We start from the raw sequence: 20,011 nt of genomic DNA, 5'->3' as shown, positions 1-20,011 counted from the left end.
TTTTTGATTCTCTGAGCTAGAGTAGAAAAGGTCAGAATAGTTTGTGAAGAAAGATGATACAGGTTTATTTTTCTCATCTTGTAATCATATTCTTCTTCTTTTAAAATCTTTATCTCTTCTCAAGTGCCAGCCTTCTAAAAATAGCCTTGTGTTGGTTTGTGTGCTTCCTCAGTCTAGCCCAGGATGATTTTTTTTTTTAAGAGATGTTATCACAGAATCTGGTTTCCACTGATAATTTACATGGCCACAGAATCGCCCAAGCCAACTCATGTAAGGTCAGCCAGGACAAAGGTTTAACATTTCGCCAAATTGTCTCCGTGTTTGTTTATCATCTCTTAGCTTTTGAAGCTGCCCATAAATAGTTATGAAGTTATCACAGAGGAGATCAGCAGAGATGGATTGATGTTATTCCCAAGTGGACGTCTAGTACCAAAAGCTGGCTGGTATTTCCAGAGGTGGCCGTGGGAGCAACATTAACTGTGTCGTGGAAAGCCATTTGTCATTGCCTTGTTGGACGCTGTACTGTTTGTGGTCCCCTGCATGGCCAACCCCGCTGGACCTTCAGGAAACATTTGGAATTTTGACTTCATCTTAGTGGGATGTGAGCAAGAATTAGGAGATAGAAAAATCTGTATCCTTCAACAACAGTTTGATGAATGTTGCCGTTTGGGAGGGAATACCAGGTGGCCCCCAAATACTGCCCCTGACACAAATATACTGTCAAAACTGCCACCAGGTGCCTGAGGAGCCCACAATGGGAGCACACAACAGAATAGATAAATGTTTCAGCCTCAATAGCCTGGGTAATTGGACTAATGGCGTTCTCTGATGGACTGTGGAAGCTTTATGTTGAGAAACACGGCAGCCATCTTTTACTGTTTGAAAGTCCTGCCTGAGGAGCCAGCTCCAGAAAATGATGATCCCAGGGCTCTTGGTGGAACACAGAGCTTGGGAAACATCTTTGCCAAAACCTGGGCAACCCAACCTGATGTACGTGCTTAACTCCAAGTGTTGTTTGCGCTTCCCCTGTCACCACTCCAAGCTGGTGCTGCCATAGCCATTGTTCAGGGAGGAAAGTTGAGGCTCAGGGAAATGAAGTTGCTTACCAGGTGTTACAAAGCTAATGGGAACATACATGTTCTGTATTATCTACTGACCATTCAAACCCAGGCTTCTGTCTTATATGTAGCCCCCAATATTTTGTTACATGATTCTCTTATACCACTTCATTTTCTGAGTTGATACCAGTTCTTCCCCATTTGTGGTACATTTACATTCCTAAGAATTTACATTAGGGGGTATTTTCTTTTGTTTGTTTGTTCTTGGTGGGGGTAGTGCTCTGTGTGTGTATGTGTGTTTGTGTGTATATTTGGGGTATGTGTGTTGGTATGTGTGTGTTGGGGTGTGTGTGTGTGTGTATTGTTTTTGATAGTACTGGGTGGATATTGAATCAAGGTCATCATACATGGGAGTTACAGCCCCAGCTGAAGGATTTGGATTTTAACAGGTTAATTTCCTTCTTCTTTCCTTCTTTCTTTCCTTCTTTCCTTCCTTCCTTCCTTCCCTCCTTCCTCTCTCCCCCTCTCTCTCCCTCTCTCTTTCTCTCTTTCTTTTTTCTTTCATTCTTTTCCTTCTTTTTTTTAAAGCTTTGAGATATAATTTAGTTACAAAATTTCTCCCTTCCCTTCCCTCCCTCCAAACCCTCTCAAATACCGCTTCCCTCTCCTTCAAACCCCAGTGGCCTTTTGCTTCACTAATGAACAGGTTCATTTTATATGGGAAATAACATATCCAAATTTGTACATCTCTAATAAATGAAAGTGGGAAGCTTTTGAGGAAGAAGAAGGAGAATTTCATTGTGAGAAAGTTGGCGGTCTGGTTGATGATGTCATGGTGGGGTTCTTTGGAAAGACAGGGGGAAGCTGAAGTAATGTAAATACAGGCATTTCTGGCTCCTTTACTTAGGCTCTCTATCCTTGGTGTGAACATAACAGGGATGTCTTACTCAGAGAGTGACTTTGCTTGTTTTGGTTTTTGCTTCTAATTTTGAAGCAAGGTCTCATGTTGCTTGTACTAGCCTCAGCTAAAGATTACCTTTGTCTTTTTATCCTCCATCTATCTCCCACATGCTGGGATCACTGAAATGCACCTCTTACACCTGTTTTATGTGATACTGGGGATCAAGGCCAGAGCTTCGTGTATGCAAGGCAAGCACTCCAACCACCAAGTATGTTAGTCCACTTTCTATCACTCATGACAAGTACGTGAGAAAATCGATAAGAAGGAGGGAAGATTTACTTCGACTCTATCTTCAGAGGTTTAGGTTCACAATTGGCAAAGCTGCATTGCTTTTATCCCTATGACAAGGTGGAACATCATGGCAAGTAGGGTGTGGTGGAGCTAGAGTCTCATTTTATGGTGGCTGGAAGCAAAATGAAAACGCAAAGGCCCAGGACAAACTGTATCCTTCAAGAGCATGCCTCCAATGGATTGCTTCCTCATAGGCTTTCCTTTAGGTCTCACTTTGTAAAGTTTTCACTACCTCTCAAAAAACAGCCCGTTGATGAGGTCAGACCTTGATGACCCAGTCACTTCCCCAAAACCTCACCTTTGAACATCGCTGGATTGCAGACCCATCCATAAACACATGCGCCTTAGGAACACTTAAAAACTGCACCAGAGCAGAGAGAAGAAGATCTCCTGACTCCTGTTGAGTTCTGACTTGGAAGTCTGATAGTGTAGACTCCTCGCCGTAGACTCTATGTAAGCATAGAGCGCCTAAGGACACAAACCTTTTGATGCACTGTAATTCTTCATTTCAAGCCAGTGACTCTCTGTAGTGTTTAGTAGAAGCATCAATGTCTGTATTATCACTGGAGGAAAATTGCCAGTGTATGCTAGAAGAGGCGGCTAGTTACTAAGATGGCATGCATCTTCACAAAACCCTTTTGCAATGGACCATGATCCTGTGCAGCAGGGTTTCTGAACCTCAGCACTATTAGTATTTTGAGCTAGATTTTCCTTTGCTGGGGGCTTTCCTGGACATTATAGGACAGTTAGTAGCAGCATGGGTCTCTGTTGTTAGACATCTACCATGACAATCAATAGTATATCTAGACATTGCTACATGTCACCTGTAGGGCAAATTCCCCCAAGTCAAGAATTACTGCTGTCCTTGATCTGACCTTGTATACTGACTCTAAAACCTGAGTCTTACCTAACATGAGACTTTTATTAGGAGACTACTCAAAACTGGCCATGGATGTGATATCCTAGGAAGCTAGAGATGGATGGATCTCCTCACAGCACACCCTTAAATCATTGATTGACTGAGCTTTTACTGAACACATGTGCAGAAGGCCTCAGAACTGCAGGATGAAGCACAGGCTGTCACGAAGGTTAGATGTTGCTTCTTTGTGCTCACAAAGTATGAATCATCAAATAGAAGGTGCCCTGTAGGGAAGATATGGCTTGACAGAGCTAGGAGGCTCAGAGAAGATGCCATCAAATTTGGGGAGGGGAGGATGTATGCATAGAAGGCAAGTGAGGAGAAGAGCATCTCTGGTGCTTATGCCGAGTCCCTAAACAGAAAGCAGCTTCACACATTTAATGGACTTCAGGCCAGTCTGCTTAATATGAAGGAAACAAGGCAGACTCAGACAGATTTGAGCCAGAACAGAAATGTCCAGGCCAGACTGTCATGGAGATTAACGATTTTATCCTAAGAGCAGTGGGGAGCCACTGAATCATTTTATACAGGAGTGACGTGACATGTTTCGATTGGCACTTTGAAAAGATCAATCTATTCCTGCTTGGGTCCAGAGAGTGTGAGTTTCCCTCAAGGCCATGAGGGTTCATTTTGTTCCCTGCTGGGCCACTTGGATGTGGAGTCCTTTGACATTGCTGCTGCCTTTGGTGCCTGTGCCCATCCTCCAAGGACCCCAGTTGGGAATCTTTTAAATCTTCAAATAATAAAAAAAAAAAACAACAAAAAAGCAATTCCTGTCCATGTTCTACCTTTGTTATCCTTTAAACTGTGATTGAAGCCAGGCTCCAGATCTTTGAAAGCCCCAGAGAAGAAAATGATTTCCATGGTAGCTGTAACCATGGGAAACCTTCAGACTAACTCCCACCCCTGTACTCCACAGTGCCCCGTTAGCGCTCAGTCAGTTAATGAGAAACAAGGGTTCCTGTTCAGCTGTTTTCATCAAACCACATGGAGATGAGTGTCTGCCTTTGACTTCTGCCTTCATCCCATCATTATTTGGGGGGCAGAAAAAGTACTGCTCACATACCTTCCTTTGTTCACAGTTAGAGAAACTCAAGTGGAGAGCTATGGAGAGCATACAATCTCAGGTTTCTTTCCCAAACCTTTGTCACTTATCAAGGTGTGTGGCAACTCACGAACAGCATATATCTTTGAAGTATGTGAAGATTGATTATTTATGGGACATTAAAAGTAGCTTTTCACTAGTTTTTCTGCTACTTCATTCTCAAGTGCTCTTGGTGATAAGACATCTCTTAGTGATTTACAGACATGCCTAACCTTTTGACAATGTGCCGTGATACTGTCATCCACAGATGAGTTCTAGGCTACAGTTATAGGTGTCTAAGATGCATGTGGACCATGATTCACAGGATGGGATCAAGTATAATTAAAGAGATGCTCAAAATACTTCCAGGAACATATAATTCCCCACTAGGAAATTTTATGTCACCAAGATCAGAACTTCGGGTACACTTTCTAGTCTAATGCTCCTACTGAGGATGGGTACAAGACAAAATTGAGCTGGCCAGCGTTTCTCATGATGACTGTATTTTAATGAAACCCAGCCACGATTGAATCAGAAGCTGCTGTAGAAGTTAATAGACAGGAGTAGTATTTGCCTTTGGAGAGACTTGGGTGGAGAGCTTGAGAAAAGAATTTCAAAAGAAGCTGAAGCATTCTCATTTCCAAAATGTTTGAAAAATGCATTGTGTATGCAGTGCCTGAGTTCAACCAGCTGAGGGCAGTTTTTATATTCAGCTCTTCTCTGGGTTACCAGATAACCAGGTTACTTCTCCATCATCTCTGTGTGTGCTAGAGAATGAGGAAGGTTTTCTCTACGCAGCAGCCTCCTGCCAAGATGGTAGTACCCTGTTGCCTCTGGAACTCCCTTATAAAAATAACGAGAAACTATTGTTGAGCTGGACTTATCTTCTGTCATTGTTTGTTTGGGTTTATATTCTCAAACAAGGTCCTCTGGGACCTGGCCATCAGTCAAAACCATCATGCTGGAAGTTAGAGATTTGCACTGGAAAGTTGGGCCTCTCCTTCCGGGTGGGTTTTCTTGTTTTTGTTTTTGTTTTTAAAATCTGATTGACATCTCTGTGTTTGATGGGAGTGTGCTTATAAAAGTTAAGTAAGATGACCTGTGGTACAGCAACCTAGCATAATAAATGTCAGCTCCTGGATCTCACTAAACTTTTGTGCAGTCAGTTTGAGGGAAGACAATGGGGTCTGATTGGGAGAACCGTCCTTCATGTGGCTGTGGTGAGAGGTCTTCCTCAGCTCTTCTCCAGGAGGTCTGTGGCTCATGGTCAGATGGAGAGACAGGAATGGTTTTAGTTTCTGCTTTCAGAGAAGACAGTTAGCTGGAAAATGATTCTTTCTCCAAAGCCGTCCCCAAGAATGTGGCATGGGGCAGCTTGACTTGCTGATATGTGATAGCCACTCTGAAGCCCACTCCAGCCCCCACCCCCACACTTGGCTGAGCACAGCCTCCTTGCTGGGACCATATACTTGGAATTTCTTTAAGTTGGTCTTGAGAAAAATGTTCTTCCTCTTAAATCATTAACATTTAACTAACAGCCACCTCTGTACCTTTACAGTGTAATTGGGCTCATTAATTTTTTTTTTCCAGTGTGTATCTGCCCTTCGTAGTTTGAGAAATTTCTCCATGGAAGACTTTCTGCCCTCACATACCCTGTTGGTCAACATTTGAAAAATAGAAGGTTTTACTCAAAATGTTACTTAACATAAACTCCTTTTCCTTTATTTTCCATAAAGTTTCTTAGACTAAGGACAGAACGTGGCATTACCTCTTGTGTCCAATTGGTAAAAATGATTTACAATTGAGGAAGGTGCGTGTATGCCTAATCTTTTGACATTGTGGCATGGCAGTCTACAAAGTTCATGCCTGAGAACTGCATAATTAAGTTGAAAAATAAAATCATAAAAATTCATGATGTTAATTTTACAACTTTGTGTCGGGCCATACGGTTAGCTATCCTGAAGTGCATGTAGCCCCTAAGCTGTAGTTGGATGTGCCTGAAAGTATACAGGAGCATCTGACCAGGTCATATGCAAATGCTATGCTAATTTACATGAAGGACTTACATAGCCTCAATTTTCAATCCACATGGTCTATGAAACAGCAGCCTGTGAATATCAACCATAGACTGTGGTAGTCATCATTTAATCTCTATAGTAGCCTTGTGAAATATATATCTCGAACATAGAACACTCAGACATGGAAAGCTAACTGTATATGAAGGCTTTAGCATAGATCCTATCATTGGCTGAAAGCTGTTATTAGATGCTATGATTGGTACTTAATTTCTTGAACTTGAGTCCATGTCAACAAAGAGGCCTTACTCAACTTTCCTGTAATGTGAAGAAGTTTTTCTAACATCTGATTGCTTCCTTTTTACTCGTTCCCTTAGCCTGACCAAATAACATTAAGTAAGAAAAGATGGTATTTGTTAAATGAATGTTAACTGATTTCCTTTCAAAAGTTTCCTATATCCATATTCAGATGTATCCTCTGATTTGAGGCTATTCATGACCAGAGTCCTGATAGACACATTTTATCTACATATTTTGTTTCTAACCCTTTCGTTTATCCTTGGGAATTCGAGTCCCACAGCAGGGATATAAAGGTTCTATTTAAAACTACATAACAATAGGAAAGAAAACAAGACATCTTTCAGGGCAATGCATAAATGTATTATATCTAACATTTTCTCACACATGGAACTAATTGTGACATCCTGGAGCCGTTCCTGCATACAGATCCCAGGGCTATGCTGTAGAGATTATTGGAATCCCACCTCTGCTGATGCCCAGTTGGAGAGCCTGCAATATCAGCCCCAGCTATGCAAGAATAATAAAGATGAGCCATTTTTTGAAAGCCAACCCATATATTTAATACATTTCAGTACAAGAATAAAGTCAGGCTTGTTTATAAGCCATAACTTCAGTTAGACTGTTCTCTTTATTTTTAGAGAGTAGAGTTTTTATTGCTTTGGATTTTTAATTTTTTTTTTTTGAGCTGTGTTCTCTCTCTGGAAGCTAGATTTCTTCTGCCCCTATTTACCCATTCTGTCCAAACATAATTTGAGGATATTTTTGAATCTTGCATCTACTCTCTCAGGTCTTAGGCTATGATTTCATGAAAATGACCCCTCTAGACTAAAAGCAACATTAATCACAATATTAGGGATAATAGGGCATTAAGCTTTCCATTCTTTAAAAAAAAAAAACCTTTAAATTGAAATTTCATTTTGATTGTTCTAAATAAATGGATCCCATTGAAGTTCATATTTTTTTACAGTTTGTTGTTTTTGTTTCTGAATACAATTTTTAAAGTTTATTTATTTTTTTAGATATTTTCTTTATTTACATGTAAAACTCCTTTCCCAGTTTCCCCTCCAAAAAACAAACAAACAAACAAAACCAACAAGAACAAACCCCTGTTGCCTCCCTCATCCCCATGCTTGCCATCCCATCCTCTCCCACTTATTGGCCCTGGCATTCCCCTACACTGGGGCACAGAACCTTCACAGCAATTTGACAGCACACCTGAAGGTGCTAGCACAAAAAGAAGCAAATTCACCCAAGAGGAATAAAGGCAGGAAATAATCAAACTCAGGCCTGAAATCAACCAAATAGAAACAGAAAGAACTATACAAAGAATCAACCAAACCAGGGGCTGGTTATTTGAGAAAGTCAACAAAATAGATAAACCCTTAGCCAGACTAACTAGAGGGCACAGAGATAGTTTCCTAATTAACAAGATATAGCATTTATTTTTTAACCTATATAACATCAATGTTTATAACTGGGGATCCATTATTAAGTATTGTTAGTTCACTTTTCCATTGTTACACAGGAGTGCCCCTTGAATATATTTATCACTGTGGTATGCACTCTATTTGCATGTTTTAGAAAAATGTTTTGTCTATTACTATTATCTAAGAGTATTTTGTTGTTATTGTTGTTTTACAATTACTATTTTGTGGAGGATGAAGGCCCAGAAGGTAAAAGGGCTTGTCTAACAGAGCTGTGACATGACAGAGCCAGGTGAAACTTGAACCTCTGTCTCTGCCTCATGAGGCATCCCTATTCCTCAAGTAAATCTCATAGAACATTAAGCTTCCTTACCTCATGTAAAATCCCTTTAGACTGAATACTAAACAACAGGTCAACACAGGCTAAAATGAACATCTTCCATAGTTAACTGATATAGATGTGAGTTCTAGTCTATATATCCCCACAGGGTAAGTGGGAATCCCATTTTATAGATGAGAAAACAGGCTCATGAAATTGTGCCTTGCACAAGTCTTAAAGTTTAATTTGTTAGCCAGGCGTGGTGCCACATATGGGAGGCAGAGGCAGGCAGATCTCTGAATTCAAAGCCAGCCTGATCTACAGAGAAAGAGAGTTTTCCAGGACAGCCAGGGCTGCCCAGAGAAACCCTGTCTTGCAACCCTCATCCCCAAATAAAAGAAAGTTATTAAGTCGTAGAGGTAAGGTTTATTTAATCGGCTTAGGCTCCTTCCCGCAGAAGTTGGAGCTGACATGTTGGCAGCTCCAAGTTTCTTGCAACTGTAGGCTATCTGTGCTATTCACTAATGTGGGAATATCCATAGAACATTTGTAATAATTGCCAGTGGAAATTACAATATTACAGAAGATTAGTTAGAAGTAATAAACTATGTGGCAAGGGAAGATGGCTCGGTGGGTAGAGGTGCCTGCTATACAAGCTTGGACACCTGAGTTGGTCACTGGAACCCATGGAAGCACAGGCAAGAACTTACTCTACAAAGCTGTCCTCTGATCTCCACACAGTGCCGTGCTATGTGTGTGCCCCCATCCTGCATACACACCAAGCCAGAGTCATGAATTTCCTCCCTGTCTGTCAGGCCTTATCCAGACTTCCCTCCAGAGACAGAAGATGTGCACCGTGAGTCTACTCTGGCCACTTGAGCTCTCTTCCTTTTGCTGGTTCCTCGGGGTTACCACCTGGTACTGGGTAACAGCGTGCTATGCGCATGAGCCTTAGGGATGCTTCCATAGTTGCTTTTGCCTTTGTTCCTGAGAGCCTTTCCCTGGCCTTAAGGCTGAGTCATCGAGGGTGTGAGTAGTTCTGTTCTTAACAACATCCTCTGGTCTGGGATGCTCCCTCAAACATTTCTTCCTTTGGTTACAAACACTGTGGGGTTCTTTTTCTATTTGGAGGGCAGAGGGCAGAGTTGAATAGGTCAGCATCCTCTACTGGCAGAAGTCCTAGGATTCCTGGACCTGAAAATCCAAACACCCAAACGTCTTGCAGTAACGAAAACCCACAGCAGAGGGCAGTCTCCTACATGTGGCAAGGTGTCCTTGGCCCTGAGCTTATTTAATTGAAAAACCTACAGAAAAGTAATTAGCCTGGCTTCATAAGAGAGGCAAATCCCTTGCTGCCCCTCAGCCCATCTTTTGTTTAAAGAAGGCCATTTGTTCTTGAAGTGAAGATTCCCACCCCCCCTCCTTTCCATCTTGTCCCCTGCTACAACTGTTAGGTCTAATTTCTCTAGCACAAAGATAGAAAGGGGTTAATTTTAGAGAAGCAACCCCTAGTTGCTTTGTTCTATATGCAGAATAGGAAGGACATTGGCGCATGGCACCGCCAGTTCCAGTCTGTCAGATTTTTCTCGGTCCCTTCTTGAGAAGGCAAGCCTGGAAGAAGGGTATGAATCCCAAATGTGTGTTTTGCTCTCTCCTGCCATGCATTCTCCCAAGGCTGTTTCATGCACTCTTTAAATGAGCACAGATCACTTATTAAGCAGATCTGCTTGCCTTGCCACTCACACATGGGGAGATGGAGATCCTGAAACTGGTTTGCTGTGTGGTTCTCTGGGCTTTACGTTGCTCATGTGTTTTAAAACAGGGAGCATCTGATAAATTGCTCTTGAAACCCCTATTTCCTCTTCACTGGGGACAGAAGCTTGGAGGACAGATTTCCCAGGAAAATGGGTGTGTCTGGGGGTGGAGGTGCTGCTGTTGTTGACAGAGAGCTTTGTTACCCTTTTCTAGTGCCTCACCCCCAGTAGAGCCTATGCCTCTTCAGAAGGTTGAAGCTGGGTCAGCTTATCCATCAGTACTGTGCTAAGCCTGCTCCAATTTTAGCAGTAACCTGCTTCTGCTCCCTAGGAATGTTGCAATAGGAGCTACAGTCCTGGTTCTGAAGGCCTGGCCAGCTCCCATGTGCTTCTGCTCATCTCAGAATACAGAAAACAAACTCAGGAGTGGTCTACCTTGGTTTTTTGGAATGTGTCTCTTTGGAACCTGGGGCTTACCTATAAGGCCAGGCTACCTGGCAGTGAGCCCCAAGGATCTTCCTGACTCTGTCTCTGGGATCACATGTACGTGTTACACACTCAGATTTTGTATTTTATTTTATAGGCTTGGGGGGACCAAACTCTTGTCTTCAGGCTCGCACAGCAACCTTTGTAAGTAAGCATTCTGTCTACACTCCATCCCACAGTTGCCTGGCAACAGCCAGGTATGCCAACCTTGGTGGGCATTTTTACCAAATAGAAGTTTTAATTCTCTGAGGCATCAATCAACCAGCAGATTTATTCTAGCCAGTGTTTCACATTGGATCCTAGGTCGCTAGCCCAGCACCAGGTCCCAGGAGCTACTTGATGGAAGTTGGACAGATGCTGGAGTGAAAAGCCACAGTCTAAGTGCCTCTGAAGTCAATACAGGCACACCATGGTCACTTTCCTGGTTAACCTCTGAAGTCACCTGAGAGGAATGCTGCCATGGAGGAACTACTGCCTACATCAGGCTGGCCCCTAGACTGTAGAGATTATTGATTGGCATAGGAAGGACCGCTGTGGGCAGAACCATCCCTAGACAGGTGGCTGGGGCTGTACAGGAAAGAGAGCTAGGTACGAAGCAGCAAGGAATGTCTGTCCCTCAGTGGTGTCTGTCTCAAGCTGCTGCTTGAGTTTCTGTGCTGGCTTCTCTTAATGATGGGCTGGGACCTGTAAGGATGAGTCACATGCATCGTTCCTTGCCCTAAGTTGCTTTTCATCAGAATGGTTTTTGTTGTTGTTGTTGTTGTTGTTGTTTTGGTTTTTTGTTGTTGTTGTTGTTGTTTTGTCACAGCAACAGAAAAAAAAAAAGCAGAACACTCACCTTGCAGCTAGTTCACAGAGGTTATAAATGGCAGTGGGTGCAGAGTTAATGGGTTTTCTGGGTTCACAAATCATGTGACCAGAAGGCATCATTTAGAGAGAGAGAGAGAGCTAGCTAGCTGATGGTAGGAGTGAGAATTTTTTTTCTGCTGGTTGCTATATTAAGCTGTACCATATGAAATCGCTGTTTGCTAGGGAAGATCTGGGCTGGGAAACATAAATTTGGGAAGCACAGGCATATTGATGGTATTTAAATCTGTGAATGAGATCACTTAAGGAGAAAATGGAGGTAGGGCAGGGATTGAGAGCCTGCTGCTACAGCCCGAGGCTCTGCAGCCTTCAGAGGATTCTCAGAAGAGAAACCCCCCAAAGGAATTATAAACGAGAGAAACATGTCCGAGAAAAGCATCCACCCTAGTCATGAGCTCGACTGTACATAGGTGTACACATACTTGCACAAGCTAGAAGTCCTGCTCTCTGATTGCTTTCCCACGTAACCCTCCTCCCTGCTAGAGAAGCTCACTTGGGGAGGATGCAGATGCAGATGAAGGAGTACCAGGGGCTGCTGATCTGATGACTCAGTGTCTGCTAATGGTTTCTCCCTTTGGTTTCCCTCTATTCCTCCTAGCACACACCTGCTCTTAGTGAAATTGTCACATGCTATCTAGAAAATCTGTCTGAGTAAACTGTCTCCAGAATTTTTAAACCCACTGGGCTGTTCGTGATCAATTGTTTTGTGTGTCACCTTGGCTGTGCCACAAGGTGCACTGACAGTTGACCTTACAGAATTCTAGGTTTTCCTGTGATGGCATTCTAGGATGAGATGAACATGTAAGTCATTGGGCTTCAGTAAAGCAGATTGTTCTTCAAAATAGAGGCGAGTTTCACCCGGCGAGCAGGACTGACCCTCCCCATGGTGTGAGGGACTTAGCCAGCCTCCCCACTTCATGCTCAGCCCTGGCTCTTTTGGCCTGGTGGTCTTTCAATGGGGATAGTGCACCTACTGGGGTCTTTTGCACACTAGCATACACTGTGAGGTTTGGCTTTCTCAGCCTCTGTAGTTGTGGGAGCTGATTTCTTATCATTAGTCCCTATGCCTTCCTTCCTCTGTCTGCTGATCTACATCTGTCTTGTGTGTTTATCTCTTGTCGGGTTTGTTTTTCAAAGAGAACCCTGACTAACAGAATACTTTAGGGTCTCTTTGTTACACAGTCTTCTGAGGCATTGGCTCTGGTAGGATCTGACTGTTACGCTATTTATTCTGTTGAAACCTGCTCTGTTGAGTGGAGGCCTTGGTACTGTCACATCCTTTCTAGCACAGCCCTTCGTGTTCGGGTTGCTGCCCTTCTTAAATGTTTATAAGGCCTATGCTAACACTGTTTTGGACGGTCTACTTGGGTTCTGCCTAATCATAGTTATATGATTGACAGTCACCCTTTTCAAAATTTATTTTTCCTTTTTCAAGTATGCTTTGCAGGTTGTTGGGTTTTTGTTTGTTTGTTTGAAATTAGTGAACAGAAAGCAAGAGAGGATGAAGGAACAATGTTTCCTCTTTCTTTGCTTTACCATGTATAATTCAGTAGCTTTAAAAGGTGTCCCACAAACCTATTTTAAGAAATATTTACTGTTTGTTTTGAAAGACAGCTTCTCATGAATTAATTAATTTAAATAGCTCAGGAATCCCTGGAAGGTATAAAAATAAGTCTTTCTCAGGGTTGGAGTTTAGTCACAAGACCCCAGCCCAGCTGTGTTGTTTTGAAGGTGCTGACCGACAATACTGAAACAGTGAGATGGTGACAAGGGTCTGAGAGGTAAGGTGACAGCCGTTTGGACACAGATAAGGCATAGCATTGGCTAGCCTATAGTGCCAGGTGGGACTTCAGAGAAAGAGTAAGGATTGGAGGTGACATTGTTAGCTGAGGCCAAGGTTGACGCTCTACATCTTGGTCATATGGAAGGAGTTGACAACTGCTCACTGGCCAACATGCACAATGGCATCTGGATTTGTTCTCAGTACCAGAGCCTGAGGCTGGGGCTCAGTGACTAGGGATGAAGTGTCTTTGAAAGAGCAGAATGTGTTTTCCATGTCAGCCAACATTTAGACAGGGACATAATTTGCTAACGGGAACGTCACCAAACAGAAGATTATGCCTATGGATCCCCAAAGCAACAAATGACTTGGGAAATGGTTTGACCCATAATATGCAGTCCAGTTGATATCACCAAGCAATTTTGTCAACAGCTTGCTTCTCTACATAGATAAGTGTTGTATGAATAACAAAAAGAAAATGTACTTCAACTTTTTGGCATATGTTTTTAGATCAAATTGTATTAAGTTTATTATTTTCAATATAACTGATAATTGTTTCATTTTGTAGAAAAGCAAAGAAGATTGTCTGGCACCAAATGCTGGGCTACTTTTCTTTCTACATTATTCCTTGGAACATGTGGTGGTTTGAATAAGAAGGGTCCCCAGAGGCCACCAACCCCTGGTTCCAACTAATGTTTCAGTTACTTTTCTATTGCTGTGAAAAGATACCATGGCCAACACAACTTGTAAAAGAGGACATTTAACTGCCAGCTTGCTTATGGTTTCAGAAGGTGAGTCTATGGCTATTATGTCAGGGAGCATGGTGGCAGGCCATGGGTTGCTTCAGTCAACCTCAGGTAAATGAAGACTGGAATGTAGATGTGATCTGTTTCCATCTACCACTTTGCCACTGCCATGAGAAAAAAAAAAAAACAAAACATATCTGGCTGCTAGCTGTCTAGTCCCAGACATGGAAGGGATCAGGATAGATCCCAGTGTTCCAGGTCTGCCAACCTAGCTGCTAAAGAAAGCCCTGTAGACAGACTCAGAGCAATGACTCACAGATCTTATATCCAGTATTCTCATTGTAATAGGTAACTGATACACTCAGGCTTGGGGTAAAGTGTATATTCTAGTAGTTGAAATTTCCACAGGGAAAATATCTTTTTTTTCTTTTTAAATTTTTTATTTCCCAAATATGTTTGATACCTCAAAGGTATTGTAGCTTCAAGCTGACATGTCCACAGCAGTGCCAACCAGATTTTCAGCCCGTGGCAGGACATCGTTATTTAAAGTCTGTAGGGAAATAAAACCTGTGTACTCATTTGAAGCTGCTTGTAAGTGTCATGAACAATCATCTGTGAAAATAAGGAAGGAGATTGTATTTCTCTGCAGAATTCCACTGATAACTGCTCAGGACAGTAAGAGTCTAGGTCCTCACATTGCTGCCAAGCAAAATTTCTTGGATGCACTCAGAATCTCTCTGCTACTGATGCAGACTCGCAATGTACTCTATTGCTAAGGGCACAGGATTGTGAGAAGGAATAAGTCACCTTTGCTTTGAGTGTTATAAAGGCTTGTTTATGAGATGCTTCAGTGCTGGGAACATTGAGAGGGAAACTGCTGGAATCCCCTGGGTCTGCCATCTTCTGGATGCATGATCCCATAGCTATGCAAACACTTCATTTTCTACTTAATGTCTGTCTGATGTGTGGCCATCTTCCATTTGATTATGATTCCTCCATCGGCAGCAAATGGGACTCTTTCTTGTACTTGTGAAGCATTTAGAATATACTTGAAACTCTCAGGAGGGAGAGAGGAAAGTAAAGAAAAAGGTCATTAAATATTGACACGTTGCTGCTTTGTCTTGCATGTATGCGTGTACTTTGAAGACTGTCAAGAGAAAGAGGTGTGTGTAATGCTAGACCTCTTATATAATCTCTTCAATCTTGTTTTTCCATAAGAAGCAATATGGGCAGCCCCTGTTTCATAGTATTGGAATGAGGATTGTTTAATCAGCCCCAAGGGATTTAGTATAATAGCTGGAGTAGTATATACAGAGCTGACACTAAATTGTTGGTGGTTATGCTGATGCCAATGGAATATATAGCTTTATAGTATATATTATACTTAAAGACACACACTCCTCCCAAAAAGAATCCACGTGGAAATACTTAGAAACAACACCTTGAGAAAACCAGTCCCTACAGGAATCATGGTGAGGGCTCAGCTGCCTGGAGCATCTGACTGCATTCAGGATGGGCTGAGAGGGCCACAGAAGCACAGGTTGGGCAGAGAAGGACCTAAGGTGGGTGGCAATTGAAGGACGGTCAGACCTAGCTTTGGTGGTACAGACTCTAGGTCTTTATGGGATTCTGGGAAGATTCGGGGAAGATTCGGGTCTACCAGGAGGGGACCTGGAAGAGCTTGGTAAGGAAAGTGCACCTCACCTTGGGTGTAGTCAAGGAAAGCCTGGTCTTGCTTCTTGAACACTGTGTGATTTTACTCCCAGGTCTGGATAGATAGAATGCGGCTCAAAAACACCAGTGCTCGTTTCTTTTGTTTCGCCCTTCCTCTTCCTTTTCCTATAGCTTCCATTCCTTTCAATCAATCCGTAAAACATCCTGACTGAGTTTAGAGAGATCTGAGGTCTAGGTTCAGACAGTGCTGCTGCTTGCTTCTTTGTTTGTTTGTCTGCTTATTTATTCAAAAGCATACACTTGCTTTTTTTTTTTAACTTTTTTTTTTCATCTATGAAATGGAAAAATAATTCCTAGTTGAGGAAGTTCTTAGGGAGGCAACAGAAAGTAATATTAAATCAGGGCTGGGTTCTGAGTTGTTAGGAACAATTATCCCTCCTTTTTTATTCCTTCCACGCATCTAGGTAAAGAGGAGCCTTTTCATCCTACAAGAGGCCCCTTTAACAACCAGTTTAGACCCAAAAATTCTAAGTGGTCTCACCTTCCTCTGGAAGACAGCACCTTTTCTCTTTAGCTGTGTAGGTTTCCTGTGGGATCTGACTTGGTACTCACATAGGCTACATGGAGAAATACCAAAAAGTCCTTTAAACGTTTCTAAATATGTCCTTCTTAGAGAATCCTGTGATCAGCCAAAGAACTATTGATCAATCCCCACCTCTTTCTTCTCTCTATCTTTCTCTTCCCTTCCCCCATGTGTGTGTGTGTGTGTGTGTGTGTGTGTGTGTGTGTGTGCGTGTGTGTGTAATGTACTACAAATGACAGGACTGCTTAACAAAAAAACAACAATTGAACATTGACCACTCAGTTCTTTAGCCCATGCTTTTTAAAACTCACAGGTAGCAGGTCTTAGCTGTTTTATGAGCTTCCCCACAGCAATTCTACAGTACTAGGGATTGGGCCAGGTACTGGGAGCATGTTTGGGATTAAGATGTATTCTTCCTCTCAGGACGGTTGTGATAGGCTCCTGTCTGCAAACGTAACAGAGTATCATGCGTAGTGTCAGGGACTGGTTCTTGCCAGAGTGATGAGTCTCAATTTGGGTCAGTCATTGGCTGACCATTTCCTGAGCCTCTGTTCCGACTTTGTCTATGCATATCTTGTAGACAGGACACATTTTGGGTTGAAGGTTTTGTAGGTGGGTTGGAGTCCTTATCCCTCCAGTGGGAGTCCTGCCTGGCTACAAGAAGTGGCCACATCAGGATCCATATCCCCGACTACTAGGAGTCTCAGCTAGAGTCGTCCCCATATACTCTATGGGGCCTCTCCCACATCCCAGGTCTCTGTCATGTCCTAGAGATGCCCCCCAACCCCCACAGGCCAATCATCCTTCTCTTTCCCATGCTCTCTCAACATATGCTCTTCTGCCCCTGTCTTGCTCCCCTAGCCATCCCCTCTTCCACCCAGTTCCCACCTTCTATCAACCACCAATATCTCTTTTGTTTCCCCTTCTGAGAAAGATTCAACCATCCTTCCTGGGCCCTGGGCCCTCCTTGTTCCTTGGCTTCTCTGGTTCTGTTGATTATAGCATGGTTTTCCTGCACTTTATGGCTAATGTCCACTTATAAGTGAGGACATATCATGCATGTATTTTTGGGTCTGTGTTACCTCACTCAGCATGATATTTTCTAGTTTCTTCCATTTGCCTGCAAAATTCATGATGCCCTTGTTAATAATGGCTGAGTAGTATTCCGTTGTGTAAATAAACCACATTTTCTTTTTCCATTCTTCAGTTGAGGGACATCTAGGTTGCTTCCAGTTTCTAGCTATTACAAATAAAGCTGCTATGAATATAGTTGAGCAAGTGTCCTTGTGGGATGGTGGAACATCTTTTGAGTATATACCCAGGAGTGGCATAGCTGGGTCTTAAGGTAGAACTATTCTCAGTCTTCTGAAAAACTGCCAAATTGATTTCCACAGTGGTTGCACAAGTTTGCACTCCCACCAGCAGAAAAAGGAGTGTTGCCCTATTCTGTTATGCTTGCAGGTAGGAACCTGGCATAATCGCCCTCTGAGAGGCTTGATGCAGCAGCCAATAGAAAGAGATGTAGAGACTCACACCCAAGCATTAGATGGAGCTTTGAGAGTCTTACAGAAGAGTTGGGAGAAAGATTGAGGGATCCAAAGAGGACAGGGACTTCACACCAAGAGAGTCAACTAACCTGGACCCTTAGGGGCTCCCAGAGACTGAATGGCCAACCAAAGAGTGAGCATGGGCTGGACTGCATATAGCTCCCCTGCACATATGTAGCAGATGAGCAGCTTGGTCTTCATGCAAATTCCCCAACAACTGGAGCAGGGGCTGTTCCTGAGCCTGCGGCCTGCCTGCCTATGAATCCCAAACCCTAAATGAACTGTCTTGTCTGGCCTCAGTGGGAGAGATGTGCCTAGTGCCTTAGTGACTTGATGTGTGGGGGGTGGGCGGTGGGGGGTTGTTTAGTGGGAGAGTAACACCCAGAGGAGTGCTTCCCCTTCTCAAAAGAGAAGGGGAAGGTGGAATGGGGGAAGGACTTGTGTAAGAGGTCCTGGGAGGAGAGAGAGAGCTAATATTGAGTTGTAAAGTGAATGAATAGTAAGTAAATATGTATTCTTCCCTTTTAGGGGCTCACATTCATAGGCCCTTCAGGGTTTATTAATGCTTTTGCTGTAGAGTGTTAGGCAGCAGAAGCCTTGGAAGAGAACCTCTGATTACCTTCTTTAGTAGTTACTTCTCTTGTTGGTGTCAGAAAATATATGACAAAGTATAAGGAAGGAAAAGGTCACTTTGGCTCACAGTCTGAAGGCACAGTTCACCGTGGCTAGGGCATTATGACAACTGGGGCATGAGATTGCTGGTGGCATTGCACCCAAAGTCAAGGAGGTCAATGCTACTTTCAGAGTGCTTTCTCCTAATCCAGCCCAGGGCCTGGCCCTAGGTTTGGTGCCACTGACACAATTAGTTGATCCAATGTAGAAACTCCCTCGCAGGCACACCCTGAGATTTATCTCCAAGGTGGTTCTGACGATCAATATTAATCACCGTACTTTCCTAGTTCATTCTAGAAATGAATCTTTATTTCATTTATCTGGGATTTCACAAAGCAACATTTATCCCTATGGATCTCAAATGATAGATTTATTCTTTTTACGTTGGTTAAAAAAAAAAAAGAGAGAGTTATTTGTAGTCATTTCATGGTTGTATGAATGTTCAAAATGTTTAATAAATGCTGGCACAGATGCCCAGTGCTGACAGCCTGGGTTGACAATAGCCCTGAGAGTGAGTCTTGGAGGACCCCTTCTGACCCAAAGTTAAACCTGTTGTGTGGTGAGGCTATCTTACAGGAAGTATAAATGGGTGACTGTTGGCCACCAAATCCTATCACTGTGTTGCAACAGGTATAGATGTTAATGCTGAGCAACAAAAAGCCATCCTCGCAGGTCAAGCATGGTGACCCTCCTTCCTCACACATGGGGAAGTTTCCCAGGTTCCTAAATGCTAAGTCCTGTGTTAAACCTCTCTTGCCTTTGGGTGGCTTGCCATTTCACCCTGAAGCCAGGTTTTCTTATTGAGTAACACTCAAATTCATTACACCTGCCTTGGTAATGGATGTGTCCAGTTATTGAGGGCAAACATCACAGGCAATGAACAAGAATTCAATATGTTCTGAAGCCAGTGATTCTCCCATTGTAAAACAGTTCTGCTCATCTTCTTATTTCTTTGGGAATTTCATACATGAGGACTATGTTTACATCATTTCAACTGCTCCTTCTCCCTACTCTAACACCTTCCAACTCCCTTCTTATTTTTCTCAAATTTGTGATTTATTACTGTTACATAGATAGATAGATAGATAGATAGATAGATAGGTAGATAGATAGATTTATATACATGCACATACAACCTGATAAGACCATTAGTGTTGTTATATGTACATATATTTAAAGCTGACTACTTAGGATTGAATAATCTATCAGGGAGCTCACCCTTAAAGAAGATTGATTCTCCCTCTCTGGGCAGCCATTGAATGTCTGTATCTCGTTATCTAGGGGGAGAGACTTGTGAGATTTTCCCCATCAATGTTACCATGTCAACTGGTGTCATTGTGCTAGCCTCATTTAGGTGACCATGTTGTCAAGCTTCTAAAGAAGATACTATTTTGCAGCAAACATTGTGGTACTCTAGCTCTTAATAATCTTTCCTCACTCTCTTTTACAATGTTTCCTGAGCCTTGGAGGAGTAGCATTGTAATGCATATCAATTGGAGTTGTTGGACATCCCACAGTAATATATTCTTTG

The 20,011-nt window shown here is 42.7% G+C and overlaps 1 protein-coding gene across 3 annotated transcripts in view; it reads left to right on the top strand.

The window, feature by feature from the left end:
* The window catches only part of Prickle2 (prickle planar cell polarity protein 2), a 345,493-nt gene that overhangs the window by 32,903 nt on the left and 292,579 nt on the right, over positions 1-20,011 (top strand). Inside the window, exon 2 of one of the 3 annotated variants that reach the window (XM_031382620.1) lies at positions 10,709-10,755. The exons of the other annotated variants lie outside the window; for them this stretch is intronic. Coding sequence (XP_031238480.1) covers positions 10,709-10,755 — 47 coding nt within the window. The remainder of the gene's footprint in view (positions 1-10,708; positions 10,756-20,011) is intronic. 3 annotated transcript variants of the gene reach the window in all.

The sequence above is a fragment of the Mastomys coucha genome, unplaced genomic scaffold (genome assembly GCF_008632895.1).
Source record: "Mastomys coucha isolate ucsf_1 unplaced genomic scaffold, UCSF_Mcou_1 pScaffold20, whole genome shotgun sequence".
Lineage (NCBI taxonomy): Eukaryota > Metazoa > Chordata > Mammalia > Rodentia > Muridae > Mastomys > Mastomys coucha.
Note: the sequence above shows the minus strand (reverse complement) of the source record. Positions and strands in the feature narration are given on the sequence as shown.